This window comes from Scyliorhinus canicula, chromosome 1, assembly GCF_902713615.1.
Source record: "Scyliorhinus canicula chromosome 1, sScyCan1.1, whole genome shotgun sequence".
Lineage (NCBI taxonomy): Eukaryota > Metazoa > Chordata > Chondrichthyes > Carcharhiniformes > Scyliorhinidae > Scyliorhinus > Scyliorhinus canicula.
Window position 1 is genome coordinate 306,644,089 of NC_052146.1, and position 18,746 is coordinate 306,662,834.

At 50.8% G+C, this 18,746-nt stretch overlaps 1 protein-coding gene across 2 annotated transcripts in view; it reads right to left on the minus strand.

Annotated features, from left to right (window-relative positions):
• LOC119976558 (phosphatase and actin regulator 2-like) overlaps window positions 1-18,746 on the minus strand; it is a 207,321-nt gene that overhangs the window by 67,769 nt on the left and 120,806 nt on the right. For both annotated transcript variants that reach the window (XM_038817160.1, XM_038817146.1), the window contains exon 3: window positions 5,109-5,189. In XM_038817160.1, the coding sequence (XP_038673088.1) occupies window positions 5,109-5,189 (81 nt within the window). The remainder of the gene's footprint in view (window positions 1-5,108; window positions 5,190-18,746) is intronic.

Here is an 18,746-nt window from a genome sequence, read left to right on the forward strand (position 1 = left end):
CTCACAGACTCTCACACACTCTCACAGACTCTCACTCTCTCACACCACCTCTCCACTCCTCTCTCACACACGCACTCTCTCACACCACTCACTCTCTCACACCCACTCTCACCTCTCTCACACACCCATCCACTCTCTCACGCACACTCTCTCTCTTTTCACACACCTCTGACCCATCCTTCTCCTGTTATATTCCCTGTCACATTGGGCTGAGGAACATGTTATTCCTCCAGGAAGGTGCAGGTGCGATCCCCGCTCTATGTTAAATTAGTGGAGTGTTGGGCAATTCAGCCCTGGCACCTTGGGTTAGAAGTTGTAACCAGCTCTGTGCTGCCCATTCTGGTAAAAATAGGGCTGAAACATGATCGTGCAGGTGGTCTGTGACCACCGCTTGAGGGTCCTGTACATTTGCGCCCGGTACCCAGCAGTGTACATGACCCATCCGTATTGGCGCAATCTTTCATCCCCACCATGTTCGAGGAACCCCCCCCCCCCCCCCCACCCCCCCCCCCCCCCCCCCCCACCGGCTGAGGGGCTGGTTGCTGGGCGATAGGGGTTACCTGCTGTGGTTGTGGCTGATGACGCCTATACAGAGGCCACAGACCGACGCGGAGATCGGCTACAATGATGCCCATTATCCGACCAGGGGTGGTGGTCGAGAGGTGCTTTGGGTTGCTGAAGATGCGCTTCAGGTGCCTGGACTGCTCTGGAGGGGCTCTCCAGTACCCGTCAGAGAGGGGCGGCTGCATCGTTGTGGTCTGCTGTGTCCTGCACAACATAGTCCAGCAGAGGGGCGATGTGCTGGAGGCAGAGGGGGGGGGAAGGGGAGGAGCAGCATGAGGAGGTGCAGACCTCCCCACACGAGGAGGATGGGGGCAATGGTCAGGACAGATGAGGTGGACATGGACGGGAGGCTGCCCACCGTTACCGGCTGGGCCAGCGGGCACGGGACAGGCTGATAGCCGCCCGGTTCACGGGCTAGGGGGCATGGGAATCGCCGAGTATGGGCACAGACTGCACACTACAGCACCAGCCTATCCACCCTCACCCCACCAACCCAACACCAACCACCCTCACCCCCCCCCACCCAACACCAGCCACCCTCACCCCCCCCCCGCATGCAAACCACCCCTCCGTTGCACATCCACCTGCGGCAGAACAGGCCGGGCTCACACGGTCGCCGGAGGAATCGTGTCTATTGGAGGCCATGGAGGATGATGACAACCCGCTCTGCGATGAGCTCTGGGTCTACATCGTTGGACAATGTCTGACCCATGGCCACAGTACCACCCTCCACCCGGACCGTCCCTCCATGCGGCCGTGACACTGCAGCGCACGGTCCCGTCGTCTGCCCGGGGGGATGGCGTGGGCGACCCGGGGGGGGAGGGGGGGGGGGGGCACACTCACCTGAGCCCGATGTTCTATCACCCCTCACACACCCACTGGCGCTCACCTCACACCACACCCCCGCTCGCATCGGACAGAGCACAAAGGCAGCTTCTGTAGGTGTGAAAATGATTTTAATAACAGTTCAAACACGTGCCCTAGCCCCACAACTAATCTGTGCCCTGCACCGTGCCAAGTACTCAGTGACTAATTTTTTGGCCTTACGGTCCCCATGAGTACATCTAGGTGGTTCCCCAGAACCTTCATTGCTAGAGGGATGGAGTTTAAGACTAGGGAGGTTATGTTTCAATTGTATAAGATGATAGTGAGGCCACACCTGGAGTATTGTGTTCAGTTTTGGTCTCCTTACTTGAGAAAGGATTTACTGGCACTGGAGGGTGTGCAGAGGAGATTCACTAGGTTAATCCCAGAGCTGAAGGGGTTGGGTTACAAGGAGAGGTTGAATAGACTGGGACTGTACTCATTGGAATTTAGAAGGATGCGGGGGAGATCTAATAGAAACATATAAAATTATGAAGGGAATAGATAGGATAGATGCGGGCAGGTTGTTTCCACTGGCGGGTGAAAGCAGAACTAGGGGGCATAGCCTCACAATAAGGGGAAGTAGATTTAGGACTGAGTTTAGGAGGAACTTCTTCACCCAAAGGTAACCCTTTGGAATTCCTTGCCCAGTGAAGCAGTAGAGTCTCCTTCATTAAATGTTTTTAAGGTAAAGATAGATAGTTTTTTGAAGAATAAAGGGATTAAGGGTTATGGTGTTCGGGCCGGAAAGTGGAGCTGAGTCCACAAAAGGTCAGCCATGATCTCATTGAATGGCGGAGCAGGCTCGAGGGGCCAGATGGTCGACTCCTGCTCCTAGTTCTTATGTCTGCGTTGGTTTCCTCCGGGTGCTCCGGTTTCCTCCCACAGTCCATGGTGGATTGGCCATGCTAAATTGCCCGTAGTGTCCAAAAAGGTTAGCTGGGGTTTCTGGGATTGGGTAGAGGTGTGGGCTTAATTAGGGAGCTCTTTCCAGTGCAGACTCGATGGGCCGAATGCCCTTCTTCTGCATTGTAATTCTATGATTCCATGATACTCGCTGAGTAACACCATTGGGAAGAATTTTAAAAAGGAATTAATTTAACTAAGCAACCAAATGTTTATGCAGTCCTTTAACACATTCATTGCTGAAACTCCAGCTGCAGCTCCCCTACTGGGCGTACGGTAGCTGTGCAGTGTGGATTCAGCCTGTACTAAAAACAGTTGGGAGGTTAGAAGGAACAGGTTCGTGAGAATCGTATCAACCAAAGTTCACACACTCAGGGGGAGGAAAGCTTGAGTGCCGGAATTTATTTATTTTTCTTCAAAAGGCAGCAGGCTGGAGAAGAAAAGGCGTCACTTTGTGACAATCTCAAAGATGAAAGAGAGGAAATTGAAAGAGGAAATGTTGACCAAGGTTTACGAAGCGGTGAAGCTCAGTGCCAAACTGCACAGAAAAGGTGATGAACGCGGGCTACAAGAGGAAGTGGAGTCAGCGGGGAGAGGGAGCAGAGGCACCGAAGGACTTACAATAGTATTTCATAGATTGTTCCATACAACATCCATGTTTAGCCAACCTTTCTGAGCAATCAATGTTTTTGGAAGTTAGAGAAGGAAACGCCGAGGGCTGAATTATGTAGTCGCCTCCTGAAGATTCTGGCTGCGGAGGGTCTGACATTGAGCGAATCTGCCCCCCCCCCCATCACCGTTTGCCGGCAAAGGCATTAGGCCAGCATCCAGTCCTGGCACGAATCACCGTGGGTGGAGGGTAGTGGGTGCCTGGAACTCGCTGCTGGAGGAGGTGGTGGAAACAGGGACAATAGTGACGTTTAAGGGGCATCTAGACAAATACATGAATAGGATGGGAATAGAGGGATACGGACCCCGGAAGTGCAGAAGATTTTAGTTTAGACGGGCAGCATGGTCGGCGGAGGCTTGGAGGGCCGAAGGGCCTGTTCCTGTGCTGTACTTTTCGTTGCTCTTTATTCCTGAAAGCTGCTGCTCTCAGGAGCCACAAGGGTTTAATGCAACGACCAGCACCTTTTAAATAACCCTCCATGCATTTCCCCCAGAAAACCACTTGGGTACATCTGAGAGAGAGGACTTCACAGAGAGAGTCAATGGTGCTCAGCATCCACCTAAACGATTTTAAATCTTGAGTATAACACAGGCGGAAGGATGAATGGATGGCGGAAGGAAGGAAGGGAAGAAGGGATGAAAGAAAGAAGATAAAAGGCTGGCACTCGTTAATCACACCTTTCACAGCCTCAAGATGTTGCAAAACACTTCAGACCTGGTGAAGTTGTGCAGTCGCTGTTGTGATGCAGGAAGCACAATTGCCAATTTGTGCGCAGCAAGATCCCGCAAACAGTGATGTGATAATGGTCAGATAATTTCTTTATCTTTATACTTACTATTGTCACAAGCAGGCTTACATTAACACTGCAATGGAGCCCCTAGTCACTACATTCCGGCGCCTGTTCGGGTTACACAGAGGGAGAATTCAGAATGTCCAATTCACCTAACAGCACGTCTTTCGGGAGGAAACCGCAGCACCCGGAGTAAACCCACGCAGACACGGGGAGAACGTGCAGACTCCGCACAGACAGTGACCCAAGCTGGGAATCGAACCCGGGACACTGGTGCTGTGAAGCAACAGTGCTAACCACTGTGCTACCGTTAATTAGTTTCGGTGAAGCTGGTTCAAGGATAAATATTGGACAGGCCACCAGAGAAAACATCCTGATTTTCTTCGAAACACTGACCTGGGGGGGGCGGCATTCTCCCAGCTCAGGCTGGGCTGGAGAATCGCCGGGACGGGCGCGAAGCACGCCATGCCGCCCCGACGCCAGTCCACCGGTTCTCCAGAGAGCAGAGAATCGGAGCTATTGGCGCTGGCGCGGTGCTGATCGGGGGCGGCTCTACACCCCCCACCCGGGGGATTCTCCACCCGGGATTGGCCGAGTGGCCCGGGGCCATTCTCACCTGCTCTTACCAGGCGGGACCTCGGCGGCCTAGTGGGGGAGGGGGGTTTCCGACCCCGAGGGAGGGGGGGTTGGGCCTCCGTTGTGGCCTGGCCCGTGATCGGGGCCCACTGATTGGCGGGCCGGCCTCTCGGACTGGGGGCCTCCTTTGTTCCGCGTCGGACCCTGTAGCCCTACACCATGTTGCATTGGTGCCGGCGCGGAGAAGGAGCCACTGCGCATGGGCGCATTGGCACCGGTCCCGCTGCGCATGTGCAGACCTGTGGCCCCCATCTGACACCGGGAATCGGCAGCTGGAGCGGCGTGGGTCGCTCCTGTGCTGTGCTGGTCCCCTGCAGGGGTCAGAATCGTTGCTCCTGAGGGCAAGTAGGCTTCAATGAAGTTACTGTGAAAAGCCCCTAGTTGCCCCATTCCGGCGCCTGTTCAGGGAGGCTGGTGTGGGACACCCGCCCGGGAACTTTCAGGTCCTTCTGAAAGGGCAAATAGAGCTTTGGGTTAACATGTTATCTGAAAGATGGGGACTGCAGTTTAGATGCAGACAAAAGAATTGTATTACACATTGTCTTAAGTCTCCTAAGGATACATTATTCATGAATGTTACCAAAGTGCATATATTTCTACAGCATCTACTGCCTCACCAGCACGAGTTTAAACACAGTGAGACTCTCCTTCGATGTGGCTGACGACCACGGGACTCACCCTGATCAGGAATCTCCTTCAGAACTCCTCTTCTTATCAGCTCCTCCCGACTCTGCCTGGTTGATATTTTCCTCTCCAACACTACCATAAAAAGAGGGCGAATGGAGAAAAAGAGAGAGAATGACTTAAATGCAGGAAATTATTCATCAATAAGCAACTGTTTGCGATCATCAACTTTCAGAGATCTCCCCAATAACTGAATGAATGAAATGAAACGAATGAAAATCGCTTAGTGTCACAAGTAACAGTCCCGTAACAGCCTCCCCGAACAGGCGCCGGAATGTGGCGACTAGGGGCTTTTCACAGTAACTTCATTTGAAGCCTACTCGTGACAATAAGCGATTTTCATTTTCAAGTAGGCTTCAATGAAGTTACTGTGAAACGCCCCTAGTCGCCACATTCTGGCACCTGTTCGGGGAGGATGGTACAGGAATTGAACCCGTGCTGCTGGCCTTCGTCTGCTTTACAAGCCAGCTATTTAGTCCACTGTGCTAAACCAGCCCCTGAAGACCATAAAACCATAAGGATGTTGATTGTGGGAATTCAGCGATGGTAATGCCATTCAATGTCAAGGGGCAACTGTTTGATTGTCCCTTGCAGGAGATGGTCATTGTGTGGCACTTGTGTGGCATGAATGCCCAAGTCTGGAATTCACCAGACCTTGCTGCATATCAGCTTCACACGTGCAGTCGCGAATAGAGCTGAACATTGTTCAATCATCGCCGGAAGTCCTCACTTTTAATTTTATGATGGAAGAAGGCCATTGATGAAGCAGCTGAAGATGTTTAGGCCGAGGACACTACCCTGAGGAACTCCTGCAGTGATGCCCCGGGACTCAGATGATTGACCTCGAATCACTACAACCATCTTCCTTAGTGCCGGGCATGATTCTAACCAGCGGTTTGATCCCATTGACTTTAAGGTGCCAGGGGTCCTTGAGGCACCACTCGGTCAAATGCCGCCTCGATGCCATGGACGGTCACTCTCTGCTCTCTTTTTTGAGTTCAGCACTTTTGTCCGTGTTTGGACTCAGACTGCGATGAGGTCAGGAGGCGATCGTCCCACGTGGAACCCAAACTGTGCATCAGTGAACAGGTTATCGCTGAGCAAGTGCCGCTTGATAGCACCATCAATGGCACTTTCCATCACTTTACTGATGATCAAGAGTAGGCTGATGGGCCTGTAATTGGCCAGGTTGGATTTACCCTACTCTTTGTGTACAGGACACACCGGGGCAATTTCCCACATTGCCGGGTGTTGTGTTATGTTACCTCGAGTAACATAAGCTGTTACTTGTTGTAGGCTCTGCTGCAAGATGCTCCAGACTGGAGATCAGTTTAACGTATTTATTGAGTGATTAACAATGCTCTTAAATGAGTTTGACATTCTACTAATCTGCCTCTAGTAACTCAGTCTATTCTGCTAACTATACAAGCTTGCTCTTGACCATGTGCTAGGGTCTGATGTTGCTGATAATCAACCCTGTCCTGCTCTCTTGGTTTCTGCCGGTGGAAGAGGTGCCTGTGTGCCTTGTCCTTTTGATATGGGTCGTGTAGTGCCCCCTTGTGGTAAAGCCACCTCTGGGTGTCCTGATTACCCATTGGTTGTGTCCTGTTCCAATGACCCATTGGTTGCGTGTCTGCATTTCATGACATCTCTGGTGCTCCCTCTAGTGGTTACTTAGTTGTAGTGTATTTACATGAACCCCTTGTGTATGTACAGTGATGCATATCACTACATCCCCCCTTTTAATTGTTACATATTTTCTGTACTTTGTTCAAGAACATTGTATAAAGCATGTAGATAAATGATGACATTGATGATGATATTGATGATTATACAAAGCCAATTAATATTTATGAGTCCAAACTTTATGAATTTGCTGGGTTGAGCCGCTTTCTTCTTCTGTTGTTGAAGTGGTGATGGCGACATTGTCATTTCTTTGTGAACGTCATCAGTGTTCTGTTTATGTAACCAGGAAGTCATCATGAGGTGTTCAAATGGTTGAATCACTTTGTTGTCTGATTGAGACTTTGTTTTCTATGCTTGTGGTAGCGATTCCGTCTGTCATCTTTGTTGTCTGACCTGGACTATGGATGCCAGTGTTGTAGCTGTACTGGAACAGCTTGGCTAGGGGTGCGGAACGCTTTGGAGCACCACTCGTCAGTATTATTGCTGGAATATTGTCAGGGCCACAGCCTTTACAGTATTCAGTGCCTTCAGACATTTCTTGATATCACGTGGAGTGAATCGCATTGGCTGAAGGCTGATATCTGCGATGCTGGAGACCTCCGGAGGAGACCGAGATGGATCATCCACTCGGCACTTCCGGCTGAAGAAGGTTGTAACTGCTTCAGCCTTGCACTGATTTAGGAAAGTTACTGGATTGCCTTTTGAGAGTTGCGGAACTGTCGGGTACTGATCTGATTTGGGGGGAAATTTACCCTCAGCGAATGGTGAGCATGGTTTGAGAAAAGCTGTGATATTCAATAACAGTCTGCAATAATGGCAAAATGTTACATTTCACAGAATGAACAGCGCTGACTGTCAGTCACAGCCAGATGTGTGTGTACGCCAGAGAGTGTGCGATGAGAGAGAGATGCAGTGAGACAGTGCAAGATAGAGAGTGAGTGAGAGAATAGGGGGTGTAAGTGAGTGACAGAGTGAATGAGTGAGTGGAAGAGAGACAGAGTGAGAGAGTAAATGAGAGAGAGGATGGTATGAGAAAGAGGGAAGGAAAAAAAGAGAGTCAAAGAGAGACAGATCTGGAGAGAGAGACAGTAAGAGAGAGTTAAAGAGGGGGAGAGATAGGAAGAAAGAGAGAGAGGGAGGGAGGGAGAAAGGGGGCAAGTGGGAGGGATTCCTTTGTCCCCCCACAGCCGTGTGTTTCTCGGGCGTGTGCCGGTCGCTGGTGGCGGGATGCTTTCTTCTCGCTGCTTGTCAATGGGATTTCCCCTTAAAGCCTCCCCACATCGCCGGGAACCCGTGGGCGGGGGTGCGTCGCCAGCAGGAAAAGACAATCCCAATGGCGGGAGAATTCTAGCCAGTGTCTGTGAGGGTGAGTTTCATCAGTGTGATACCTGCCAAGCTAACACATAAGCTGCAGAGCTGGGCTGAGAGGTGGCAGATGGAGTTTAATGCGGAAAAGTGTGAGGTGGTTCACTTTGGAAGGAGTAACAGGAATGCAGAGTACTGGGCTAATGGCAAGATTCTTGGTAGTGTAGATGAACAGAGAGATCTCGGCATCCAGGTACATAAATCCCTGAAAGTTGCCACCCAGGTTAATAGGGCTGTTAAGAAGGCATATGGTGTGCTAGCCTTTATAAGCAGGGGGATTGAGTTTCGGAACCACAAGGTCATGCTGCAGCTGTACATAACTCTGGTGCGGCCACACCTGGAGTACTGCGTGCAGTTCTGGTCACCACATTATAGGAAGGATGTGGAAGCTTTGGAAAGGGTTCAGAGGAGATTTACTAGGATGTTGCCTGGTATGGAGGGAAGGTCTTACGAGGAAAGGCTCAGGGAATTGAGGTTGTTTTCGTTAGAGAGGAGAAGGCTGAGAGGTGACTTAATAGAGACATATAAGATAGTCAGAGGGTTAGATAGGGTGGACAGTGAGAGTCTTTTTCCTCGGATGGTGATGACCAACACGAGGGGACATAGCTTTAAATTGAGGGGTGAGAGATATAGGACAGATGTCAGAGGCAGTTTCTTTACTCAGAGAGTAGTAGGGGTGTGGAACGCCCTGCCTGCAACAGTAGTAGACTCGCCAACTTTAAGGGCATTTAAGTGGTCACTGGATAGACATATGGATGAAAATGGAATAGTGTAGGTCAGATAGGCTTCAGATGGTTTCACAGGTCGGCGCAACATCGAGGGCCGAAGGGCCCGTACTGCGCTGTAGTGTTCTATGTACAGCAAGATCCCAGGTGCGGCAATGAGACAGATTATTGTATTTTTTCTGTGATTTTAGTTGTGAGATAAATTTCAACTCGGAATCCGAGGAAACGCTCCTAATCTTCTTCAGTATTCTCACGCTTGTCAGAAAATAAATTGGTGCTTTGCGCAGTCTCTCTGGCGAGGCGGGGCCTTATAGAGCCAGCAACACCGGCTACACTGAGATGCCAATCTGCGAGAAAACTGAACTCTCTCCCAACCCCCTACGGACATGGAGGATCCACCCCCACAAAGCTTTGAGGAGATCGTCTCCCAACCCGTAAATATCAGGGAGGGGGCACTCTCCTCCCCCTCTCCCTAGCAGGTTTGCTGGCGCGCATCCCTCTATCCCTACCACTGAGGGAACCTCCCTCTGCCAGCGGAGAAGAGGTTGCCCCCTCTCAGCCTCCTGGCACTGCCAGGTGGCACTGCTGAGCTTCGAGCCTTGACCCCGGGGAATCCAGGCACCTCTGCACCCTCGACATGGTCATCACGACTGGTTTTCATTCTCGAGAAACAGCGCTGAACAGCACCGCCGTGACGGCCCGCTGCTGGGGGCAACAGCACGCGGCTGGAAGGGATGGTGTAAAGCCGTTTAATTATATTGAAATACATTTAAATGAATGAAAATTAAGTTCACACTCTTTCTGGCCATGGACCTGATTATTTACTTCAAACATGGATCATGGACAGGCCAAAGTGGCACTGGTGGAAGTTGTATTTATGTAGATCACAATCTGCAATCCAGCTCTCTGGCTCCACATTCCTCAATCCCGGAGACGCTATCATCGGCCCATGGGCCGGGGCTGCATAGGTGCTGCTAGAGAGACGGATTGAATAGCGTAACTGGCTGAAGGTTTGTAATCCCTCACAATCAGAACAAGAAAAGTGACATGAACCAATTGGCTTTGTTCCCCGGCAACCATTGATCCTGAACACGATGGAGAGTGTGGTGTTCAATGGAGCAGTTTGCGGTGATCCACCTGTTGGGATGAAACCTTAAACTGAGATCCCACCTGCCTATCCGAGTGGATGGGAAATGATCCGGCGACATTACTGTGGGCGCCACTCCCGGGCGCCTGCCTCAGAAAAACGCCAACAAAGATGGCTGACTCGTGCGATCTTGCTGTGTAGTGACTCCATTGCAAAACCATTCCCTTGGAAAAGGAGCACACTGGCACATTCGACAGCCGCTCATGACCGAAAGATGTTTTTTTCCCTTTTTTTACTTTACAGTTACCCTGTGGCCTGTATTCCTATTCTGAAGCAGATACTCAATGCACCCTTCTGTGAAGGCATTAATTAACACAGCATTAAATAGCGTCCTATCAAAGGGAGTCTGTTCCATGTTTCCATGACTCTGGGTGGAAAGAAAGCTTCCTCTAATCCCTAGGCCTGCTCGATGGTTGACTAATTTTAGTCCTGCATTTGGAATTAAATTTACTTCAGTTCACATTTCAGTTTTTCAACATTCCAGTGAGAATAACGTCCCTTCTGTCAACAAATCAAAGCTGCAATGGAGCACAAGGTATCAATAAAAGTACAGAAAAGGAATCTGACTGGCAAATATATTTCAGTACAATTAAATGTTAGGTCGTGCATTTTGATAGGAAGAATAGGGAGCTGCAAACACTTCAGCAAAAATGAGTTGGGGGGTCAAAACAATCTTGGGATACAGATTCTCAAATTATTAAAAATGGCAATAATAATAATCATCTTTATTAGTGTCACAAGTAGGCTGACATTAACACTGCAATGAAGTTACTGTGGAAAGTCCCTAGTCGCCACACTCCGGCGCCTGCTCGGGTACACAGAGGGAGAATTCAGAATGTCCAATTCACCTGACAGCACGTCTTTCGGGACTTATTTTTAGAACAGTACAGCACAGAACAGGCCCTTCGGCCCTCGATGTTGTGCCGAGCAATGATCACCCACTCAAGCCCACGTATCCACCCTATACCAGCAACCCAACAACCCCCATTAACCTTATTTTTTAGGACACTAAGGGCAATTTAGCCTGGCCAATCCACCTAACCCGCACATCTTTGGACTGTGGGAGGAAACCGGAGCACCCGGAGGAAACCCACGCAGACACGGGGAGGACGTGCAGACTCCGCACAGACAGTGACCCAGCCGGGAATCGAACCTGGGACCCTGGAGCTGTGAAGCATTGATGCTAACCACCATGCTACCGTGCTGACTTGTGGGGGGAAACCAGCTCACTGGGCTAAATCGCTGGCTTTTAAAGCAGACCAAGCAGGCCAGCAGCACGGTTCAATTCCCGTACCAGCCTCCCCGGACAGGCGCCGGAATGTGGCGACTAGGGGCTTTTCACAGTAACTTCATTGAAGCCTACTCGTGACAATAAGCGATTTTCAATTTCAATTTTCAAACCGGAGCACCGGGAGGAAACCCACGCAGACACGGGGAGAACGTGCAGTCTCCGCACAGACAGTGACCCACAGGGAATCGAACCTGGGACCCTGGCGCTGTGAAGCAGCGTCAGCCCGTACCAGCCTCCCCGGACAGGCGCCGGAATGTGGCGACTAGGGGCTTTTCACAGTAACTTCATTGAAGCCTACTCGTGACAATAAGCGATTTTCATTTCACAGTGCTAACCACTGTGCTACCTTGCCGCCCCAACACGGGGCTTTATTAGGGGTTAATTAAGCTATAAATAGTGTAAATAAAGCACTTGTGTTTATTTCTAGAGCGACAGAATTGAAGAGCAGAGGAATGAAGTTAAACCTCGGTTATAAATGACACTCTTGTGCAGAGTTCTGGTTATGGAAAAGGTTATAGAAATGAATGAAATGACACTGGAAAAGGTGCAAAATCGATTCACAGGCATGACAGGTGAACTGACAGATCATAATAATCAGATGGCACAGTCTGGCAAGCTTTCCCTCAGAAAAGAGACGGTTGGATTGGGACATAATCGAGCTCTTTAGAATGTTGAAGCTGTCTGCTTCGGTAAACTGAGAGAAGATGAACCCACGCTGCTGCCTTGTTCTGCTTTACAAGCCAGCTGTTTGGCCCACTGTGCTAAACCAGTACAGCCCCTGGGGGGGCGGGGCATGTCACGGCCGGGCAGTGGCCTGGCACTGCCCCCCTTTGACCTATGAAAAACCGAAGTTGCTGGCGGCGTGAGCGGATTCAGAACCTTCCCCGCCAGCATGACCTCGTGGGACCTGCCCATCACTTTTACGTTCAAAGCATCAAAACAATGAGGGGTAAAGCTGTTAGCGCAGTCGATGGGCTACACTCCACTTTTCCACCCGGAGCCGACACTTTTGAAGAACAATCAGAAAATTCCGCCCAGAGTTGACATTTCAGGTCAATAACCTTTCACCAGAGCTGGGTGAATGACCAGCGTCATCAAACTAAAATGTGAAACGTTTCTCTCTCTGCAGATACTGCCTGACCTTCTGAATATTCCGATTTCCAGCATCCACTGCTCTTACTCTCGGGATTTATTTCGCATTTTTAAAGCAGTAAGGAATTCCAGGGTGCTTCACAGAAGCAGAATAAACTGAAATATGGCACTAACCGCGTAATATTTGGCCATTTTGGTCAAAGGGAAAGGTGTTAAAGGAGGAAAGGAGGAGGTTTGAGAGGGAGTTTCATTGCTGAAGAGTCCAGGCGATTGCAGACGCGGCCACAGGCGATGGAGCGATTAAAATCAGGATTGCTCAGCAGGTCAGAATGGGAGGAATGCAGATACCGCAGAGGGTTGTAGGGCCGCAGGAGATTATAGAGATGGGGAGAGGCGATTTGTAAAGGAGGATAATCATTTTAAAATCAAGGCAGTGTTTAACGGGAAGTTAAAATGTAGGTCAGTCAGCACGGGGACTTGGTGCGAGTTAGGATGTGGGCAGTGGAGGCTGGGATGAATTCAAGTTTACCAAGCATAGAACATGGGAGTCTGCCCAGAGTATATTGGAATAGTCATTTGCGGAGGTAACAAAGATATGGGTGAAGGTTTCAGTAGCAGATCAGGTTGAGGCAGGATGGTGGAAATAGGCAGCCTTAGGTGATATTGTAAATGTTGGAAGCTCACTCCGGGGTCAGGAATGACACCAATGTGGCCAACAGTCTGGATCAGTTGTCAGGGAGACTTGACCGGTTGGTAGCGAGAGAAGAGAGTTGGCTAATGTGTTATCTGTGTTGGTCTAACATCGACTGCAACTGGATGCAGTAAAACGTGAAACAGGCTTCCAACACAGGAGATGGTCCAACACTGTTTTATTGAACCTGTTGATTGCTGTACATAATCTGCTGTGGATTGACACTCTATTAATCTAACTGATAGCCTCCTACTGGCTTGACCAGACTAACTCTCTATCACATGGTGATGATGTTCACTGGCCTGTGCACTGTGACTATCTCCTTAGCCGTGTCCTGCGAGAGAGAGAGTCTTAATGCCCTGTGGGCTTTGTAGTGGTGGTGTCCTGTTTGGTGATTGGTTGTTCTGTGTTGTGCGTGTTCATTGGTTATCCTGTGTGTTAATCACTGCCTGTCTGCATCTCATGATGTACATGAGTGGATATTATGACATCTCCCCTTTTCAAAATAAATTTTGGAACGTGGCTGTAGTGAGGTCCCACCTGGAGTATTGTGTTCAGTTTTGGTCTCCTTACTTGAGAAAGGACGTACTGGCACTGGAGGGTGTGCAGAGGAGATTAACTAGGTTAATCCCAGAGCTGAAGGGGTTGGATTACGAGGAGAGGTTGAGTAGACTGGAACTGTACTCGTTGGAATTTAGAAGGATGAGGGGGGATCTTATAGAAACTTATAAAATTATGAAGGGATTGGTAGGATAGATGCGGGCAGGTTGTTTCCACTGGCGGGTGAAAGCAGGGCTAAGGGGCATAGCCTCAAAATAAGGGGAAGTAGATTTAGGACTGAGTTTAGAGGAACTTCTTCACCCAAAGGGTTGTGAACCTATGGAATTCCTTGCCCAGTGAAGCAGTTGAGGCTCCTTCATTAAATGTTTTTAAGGTAAAGATAGATAGTTTTTTGAAGAATAAAGGGATTAAGGGTTATGGTGTTCGGGCCGGAAAGTGGAGCTGAGTCCACAAAAGATCAACCATGATCTCATTGAATGGCGGAGCAGGCTCGAGGGGCCAGATGGCCTACTCCTGCTCCTCGTTCTTATGTTCTTTACATGCATAACTATGTACAGGTGGGGAATGAATGAACATATGTACATGGGAAGGTATCTATCGTGCAGATACAGAGCAAACTGAACAAAATTTACAAGATTTTAGTCTATAGATTCAGTCTTTGTGGTGGGCGATAATTTCTTGTTGATTGCCTCAGAGGTGGGGGGGGGGGAGATGCCGGCACCTGGACAGGCGGGATGGCTGCCATCTCAGTGGCCTTGTGGACAGGCGGGATCGCTGCCAGATCGGTGGTCTTGTGGTGCAAGACATCCGGAAGAGGCGTGATGACATGCGGAGAAGTGTGAGCGGGTGATGGGCAGGGAATTTTACGCAGCGCCCTCCTGTAGCGCCGTAAAATGGAGCCATCAGCCATTTGGACAACGAAAGACCTGGGAGCAGCCTGTCTGACGACAACAGCTGGGGCCGACCAACCTCCCTCCGGCAGCTGAACGCGAACAACATCGTCTGGAGCCAGCGCAGGCAGATCTGTGGCGTGAGCATCATACGTCACCTTTTGCTGGTCCCTGGATCGCTGCACCTTCTGCAGCACCGTGAGGTGGTCAAGGTCTGGAATATGGATGGCTGGAACAGTCGTCCTCAGGTTGCGGTTCATGAGAACTGCGCTGGAGACAAACCAGTCAACAGAGGGGTTGCCCTGTAAGCCAGCAGCGCCAAGTTGAAATCGGAGGCTGAGTCTGCAGCCTTGCACAGCAACCCCTTGACAATATGGACCCCTTTCTCGGCCTTCCCGTTTCATTGTGGGTAATGGGGACTGGATGTGATGTGACTAAAGTTGCAGGATCGTGCAAAGTCGGACCACTCTTGGCTGTAGAAACATGGACCGTTGTCACTCATTACCGTGAGTGGTATCCCATGCCTGACAAACGTCTCTTTGCGGCTTTGATGACGGACTTGGACGTGAGGTCCGACAGTTTCACCACTTCCGGGTAGCTGGAGAAGTAGTCGACCAGGACCATGTAGTCATGCCCATTTGCGTGAAAGAGGTCTATCCCCACCTTGGACCATGGAGAGGTCACGATCTTGTGCTGTTGAGGCGTTTCCTTGGGCTGAGCTGAGGTTGAAACTTCTGGCAGGTTGTGCAGTTGAGGACAGTGTTGGCAATGACCTGGCTGATGCCAGGCCAGTAAACTGCCTGCCGAGCTCTGCGTCCACATTTCTCGACCCCCAGGTGACCCTCATGGATCTGTCTGAGCACCATGTTTTGCATGCTTTGGGGAATGATGATTCTATCCAGTTACAGAAGGATCCTCTCAACAACCGTCAGCTCGTCCTTAACGTTGAAGAACTGGGGGCACTGCCCCTTTTGCCAGCCATGGGCGAGGTGCTTCATCACGCGCTGCAGTAGGGGATCTTTGGCAGTTTCTTCGCGTATTTGGACAACTCATTCATCAGTGGCTGGGAGGTTGCTGGCACACAACTGCACCCGTGCTTCAATGTGGTGAATGAAGTCGCCCTTTTCACACGGCGTGGTGACGGATCGGGATGGGGCATCCGCGAAGATCAGCTCCTTACCAGGTGTGTAGACGAGTTCAAAGTCATATGGGTGGAGATGAAGAAGAATTCGCTGCAGCCGAGGTGTCATATCATTTAAATCCTTTTGGATTATGTGGACTAAAGGCCTGTGGTCTGTTTCCACCGTGAACTGTGGCAGGCCGTATACATAGTCATGAAACTTGACTATTCCTGTCAGGAAACCCAAGCACTCCTTTTCGATCTGGGCATAGCGTTGTTCGGTCGGAGTCATGGCCCTGGAGGCATATGCCACTGGAGTCCAGGACGAGGAGTCGTCTCGCTGGAGGAGCACTGCCCCAATGCCGTCCTGGCTTGCGTCTGTGGATATCTTGGTTTGGTCAAAGAATGCCAGTACTGGGGCTGTGGTGAGCTTCGCCTTTAGCTCAAGTCACTCCGCTTGATGTGCGGGAAGCCACTGGAACACTGTCGACTTTTTTACGAGATGCCGGAGGGCTGTGGTGTGGGATGCTACGTTGGGAATGAATTTCCCGAGAAAATTCACCATCGCGAGGAAACGGAGGACCGCCTATTTGTCCTCTGGAATCTTCATGGCATTGATCGCCAGCACCTTGTCAGCGTCAAGTTGCACACCCTGCTGTGAAATGTGGTCACCCAGAAACCCAGCGGATTGACCGAATGAGCATTTGGCCCTGTTGAGCTGGAGGCCATTTTCATGAATCCTCTGAAAACTTGTTTGAGGCGAGCGATGTGATCCTCGGGCGTCATGGACCAGATGATTACGTCATCCACATAGACTCGCACCTCCTCGATGCCCTCCATCATTTGCTCCATTATGCGATGAAATACTTTGGAAGCTGATATGATACCAAAAGACATGCGGTTGTAGCAATACCTGCCGAACGGAGTGTTAAACGTGCACAGCTTCCGACTGGACTCGTCCAGCTGTATCTGCCAGAAGCCACGGGAGGCGTCCAGCTTGGTAAAGAATTTGGCGTGAGCCATCTCACTGGTTAACTCTTCACGCTTCGGGATCGGGTAGTGCTCGCGCATGATGCTGCGGTTCAGGTCTTTGGGATCAATGCAAATGTGAAGCTCCCCTGACGGCTTCTTGACGCAGACCATGGAGCTGACCTAGTCTGTTGGTTCCGTGACCTTTGAGATGATGCCCTGGTCTTGGAGCTCTCGTAGCTGCGATTTAGCTCACTCGGCTAAATCGCTGGCTTTTATAGCAGACCAAGCAGGCCAGCAGCACGGTTCGATTCCCGTACCAGCCTCCCCGGACAGGCGCCGGAATGTGGCGACTAGGGGCTTTTCACAATAACTTCATTGAAGCCTACTCGTGACAATAAGCGATTTTCATTTCATTTCATTTCATTTTCAGACGATCCTTGAGAGGGGCCGGCAGCCGGCGTGTTGTATGGATGACTGGGATGGCGTTCGGTTTGAGCAATATCTTGTAACGATATGAGAGCGTGCCCATTCCATCAAACACGTTGTGGTATTGCATTACAATGTCGTCTATCTCAGCCTGGAGATTTACATTGGGCGAGGCAGTCGCCGGTGTTGAGGACATGGCGTGGACGCGCTGGACCAGATTTAGGAGTTTGCAGGCGCGAGCACCGAGCAGGGATGCCTTGTCAGGCCGGATGATCTCGAATCGTAATGTTGCCTTGATTGCCTTGTGAGATACCCCTAGCCGACACGATCCACTGGCAGCTATGGCATTGCCATTGTAGTCAAGGAGCTGGCAGGCTGGTGGAAGAATGCTAGATTGGTCTCGGATGCTGTCGAGGTCCAACTGTGATATGAGGTTTGCAGATGCGCCAGTGTCCAATTTAAATCGGATGTGAGACTGGTTAACCATGATGACAGCACACCACTTGTCGTCAGGATCCACAGTGAGGATTGAAAGGCGGTTTGCAGGCACGGTGGAGGCCAGCTTGTGCGTGGTGATTGTGCCACTCGGTATGGAGACTCGGGCAGTCAGCATCAGGGTCCGTTGGGCTGTCAGGGCCGAATCCAGCATGTCTTGTTGTACCGAGCGGACACGTCTGCGCTGCAGCTGGGATCGCTGGCTGTTGGTCGGTGGAGCCGACCTGCATAAGGCAACGTAATGTCCAGGCTTCCCACACTGTAGACATCGCCTTCCTTTGGCTGGACATTGCCGTTTTAAATGGGCGGAGCCACAATTTGGACATGTCATGATGCTGACGTCAGCGCGTTCTGTGCGCCATACTTTGGGAATGCGCAGTGCGGTCGGCCGACGTTCTCACATGCACATCGGGGTTTTCGGCCTCGTCGTCCACCCGGTCATGGCGCGCATGCGTAGGGACCCGGGAAAAGCGCACGAAACGGCCACTCTCCTCGATACTCAGGCCCTGCATTTTTGCGATGGCCTGCACCCGTTCTGCCTCGTGGGAGGCCATCTTTGCAGTTCCTGCCGCCCTGATGTGGGAGTAATGATTCCTGGCATGCTCATGGACAACGCATGTTTCGATGGCGATGGAGAGGGTCAGCTGTTTCATTTTGAGGACCTTCTCCCTCAGGGAGTCTGACTGGACCCCAAAAACGATCTGATCCCGGATCATGGAATCAGCTGTCGAGCCATAATTACATGACTGCGCTAGGATGCGGAGATGGGTCAGGAAGGACTGAAAAGGTTCGTCCTTACCCTGAAGCCTCTGTTGGAAGATGTACCGTTCAAAGCTCTCATTCATGTCAATGTCGAAGTGGCTGTCGAATTTCAGCAGAACTGTCTTGAACTTCGTCTTGTCTTCGCCATCGGCAAACGTGAGCGAGTTATAGATATGGATGGCGTGATCCCCCGCAGTCGACACGAACAGTGCGATCTTTTGGACATCCGATGCTGCCTCGAGGTCGGAGGCCTCGATATATAGGAGGAACTTCTGTTTGAAACCTTTCCAGTTGGCGCTGAGGTTGCCGAGATCCGGAGTTGCGGAGGAGGTTGGATCTTTTCCATGCCGCTGGATGGCTGCGTGCTGGTCGTTGCAGATTCACGCGAGGTAAATTCGTTAGAGTTAAT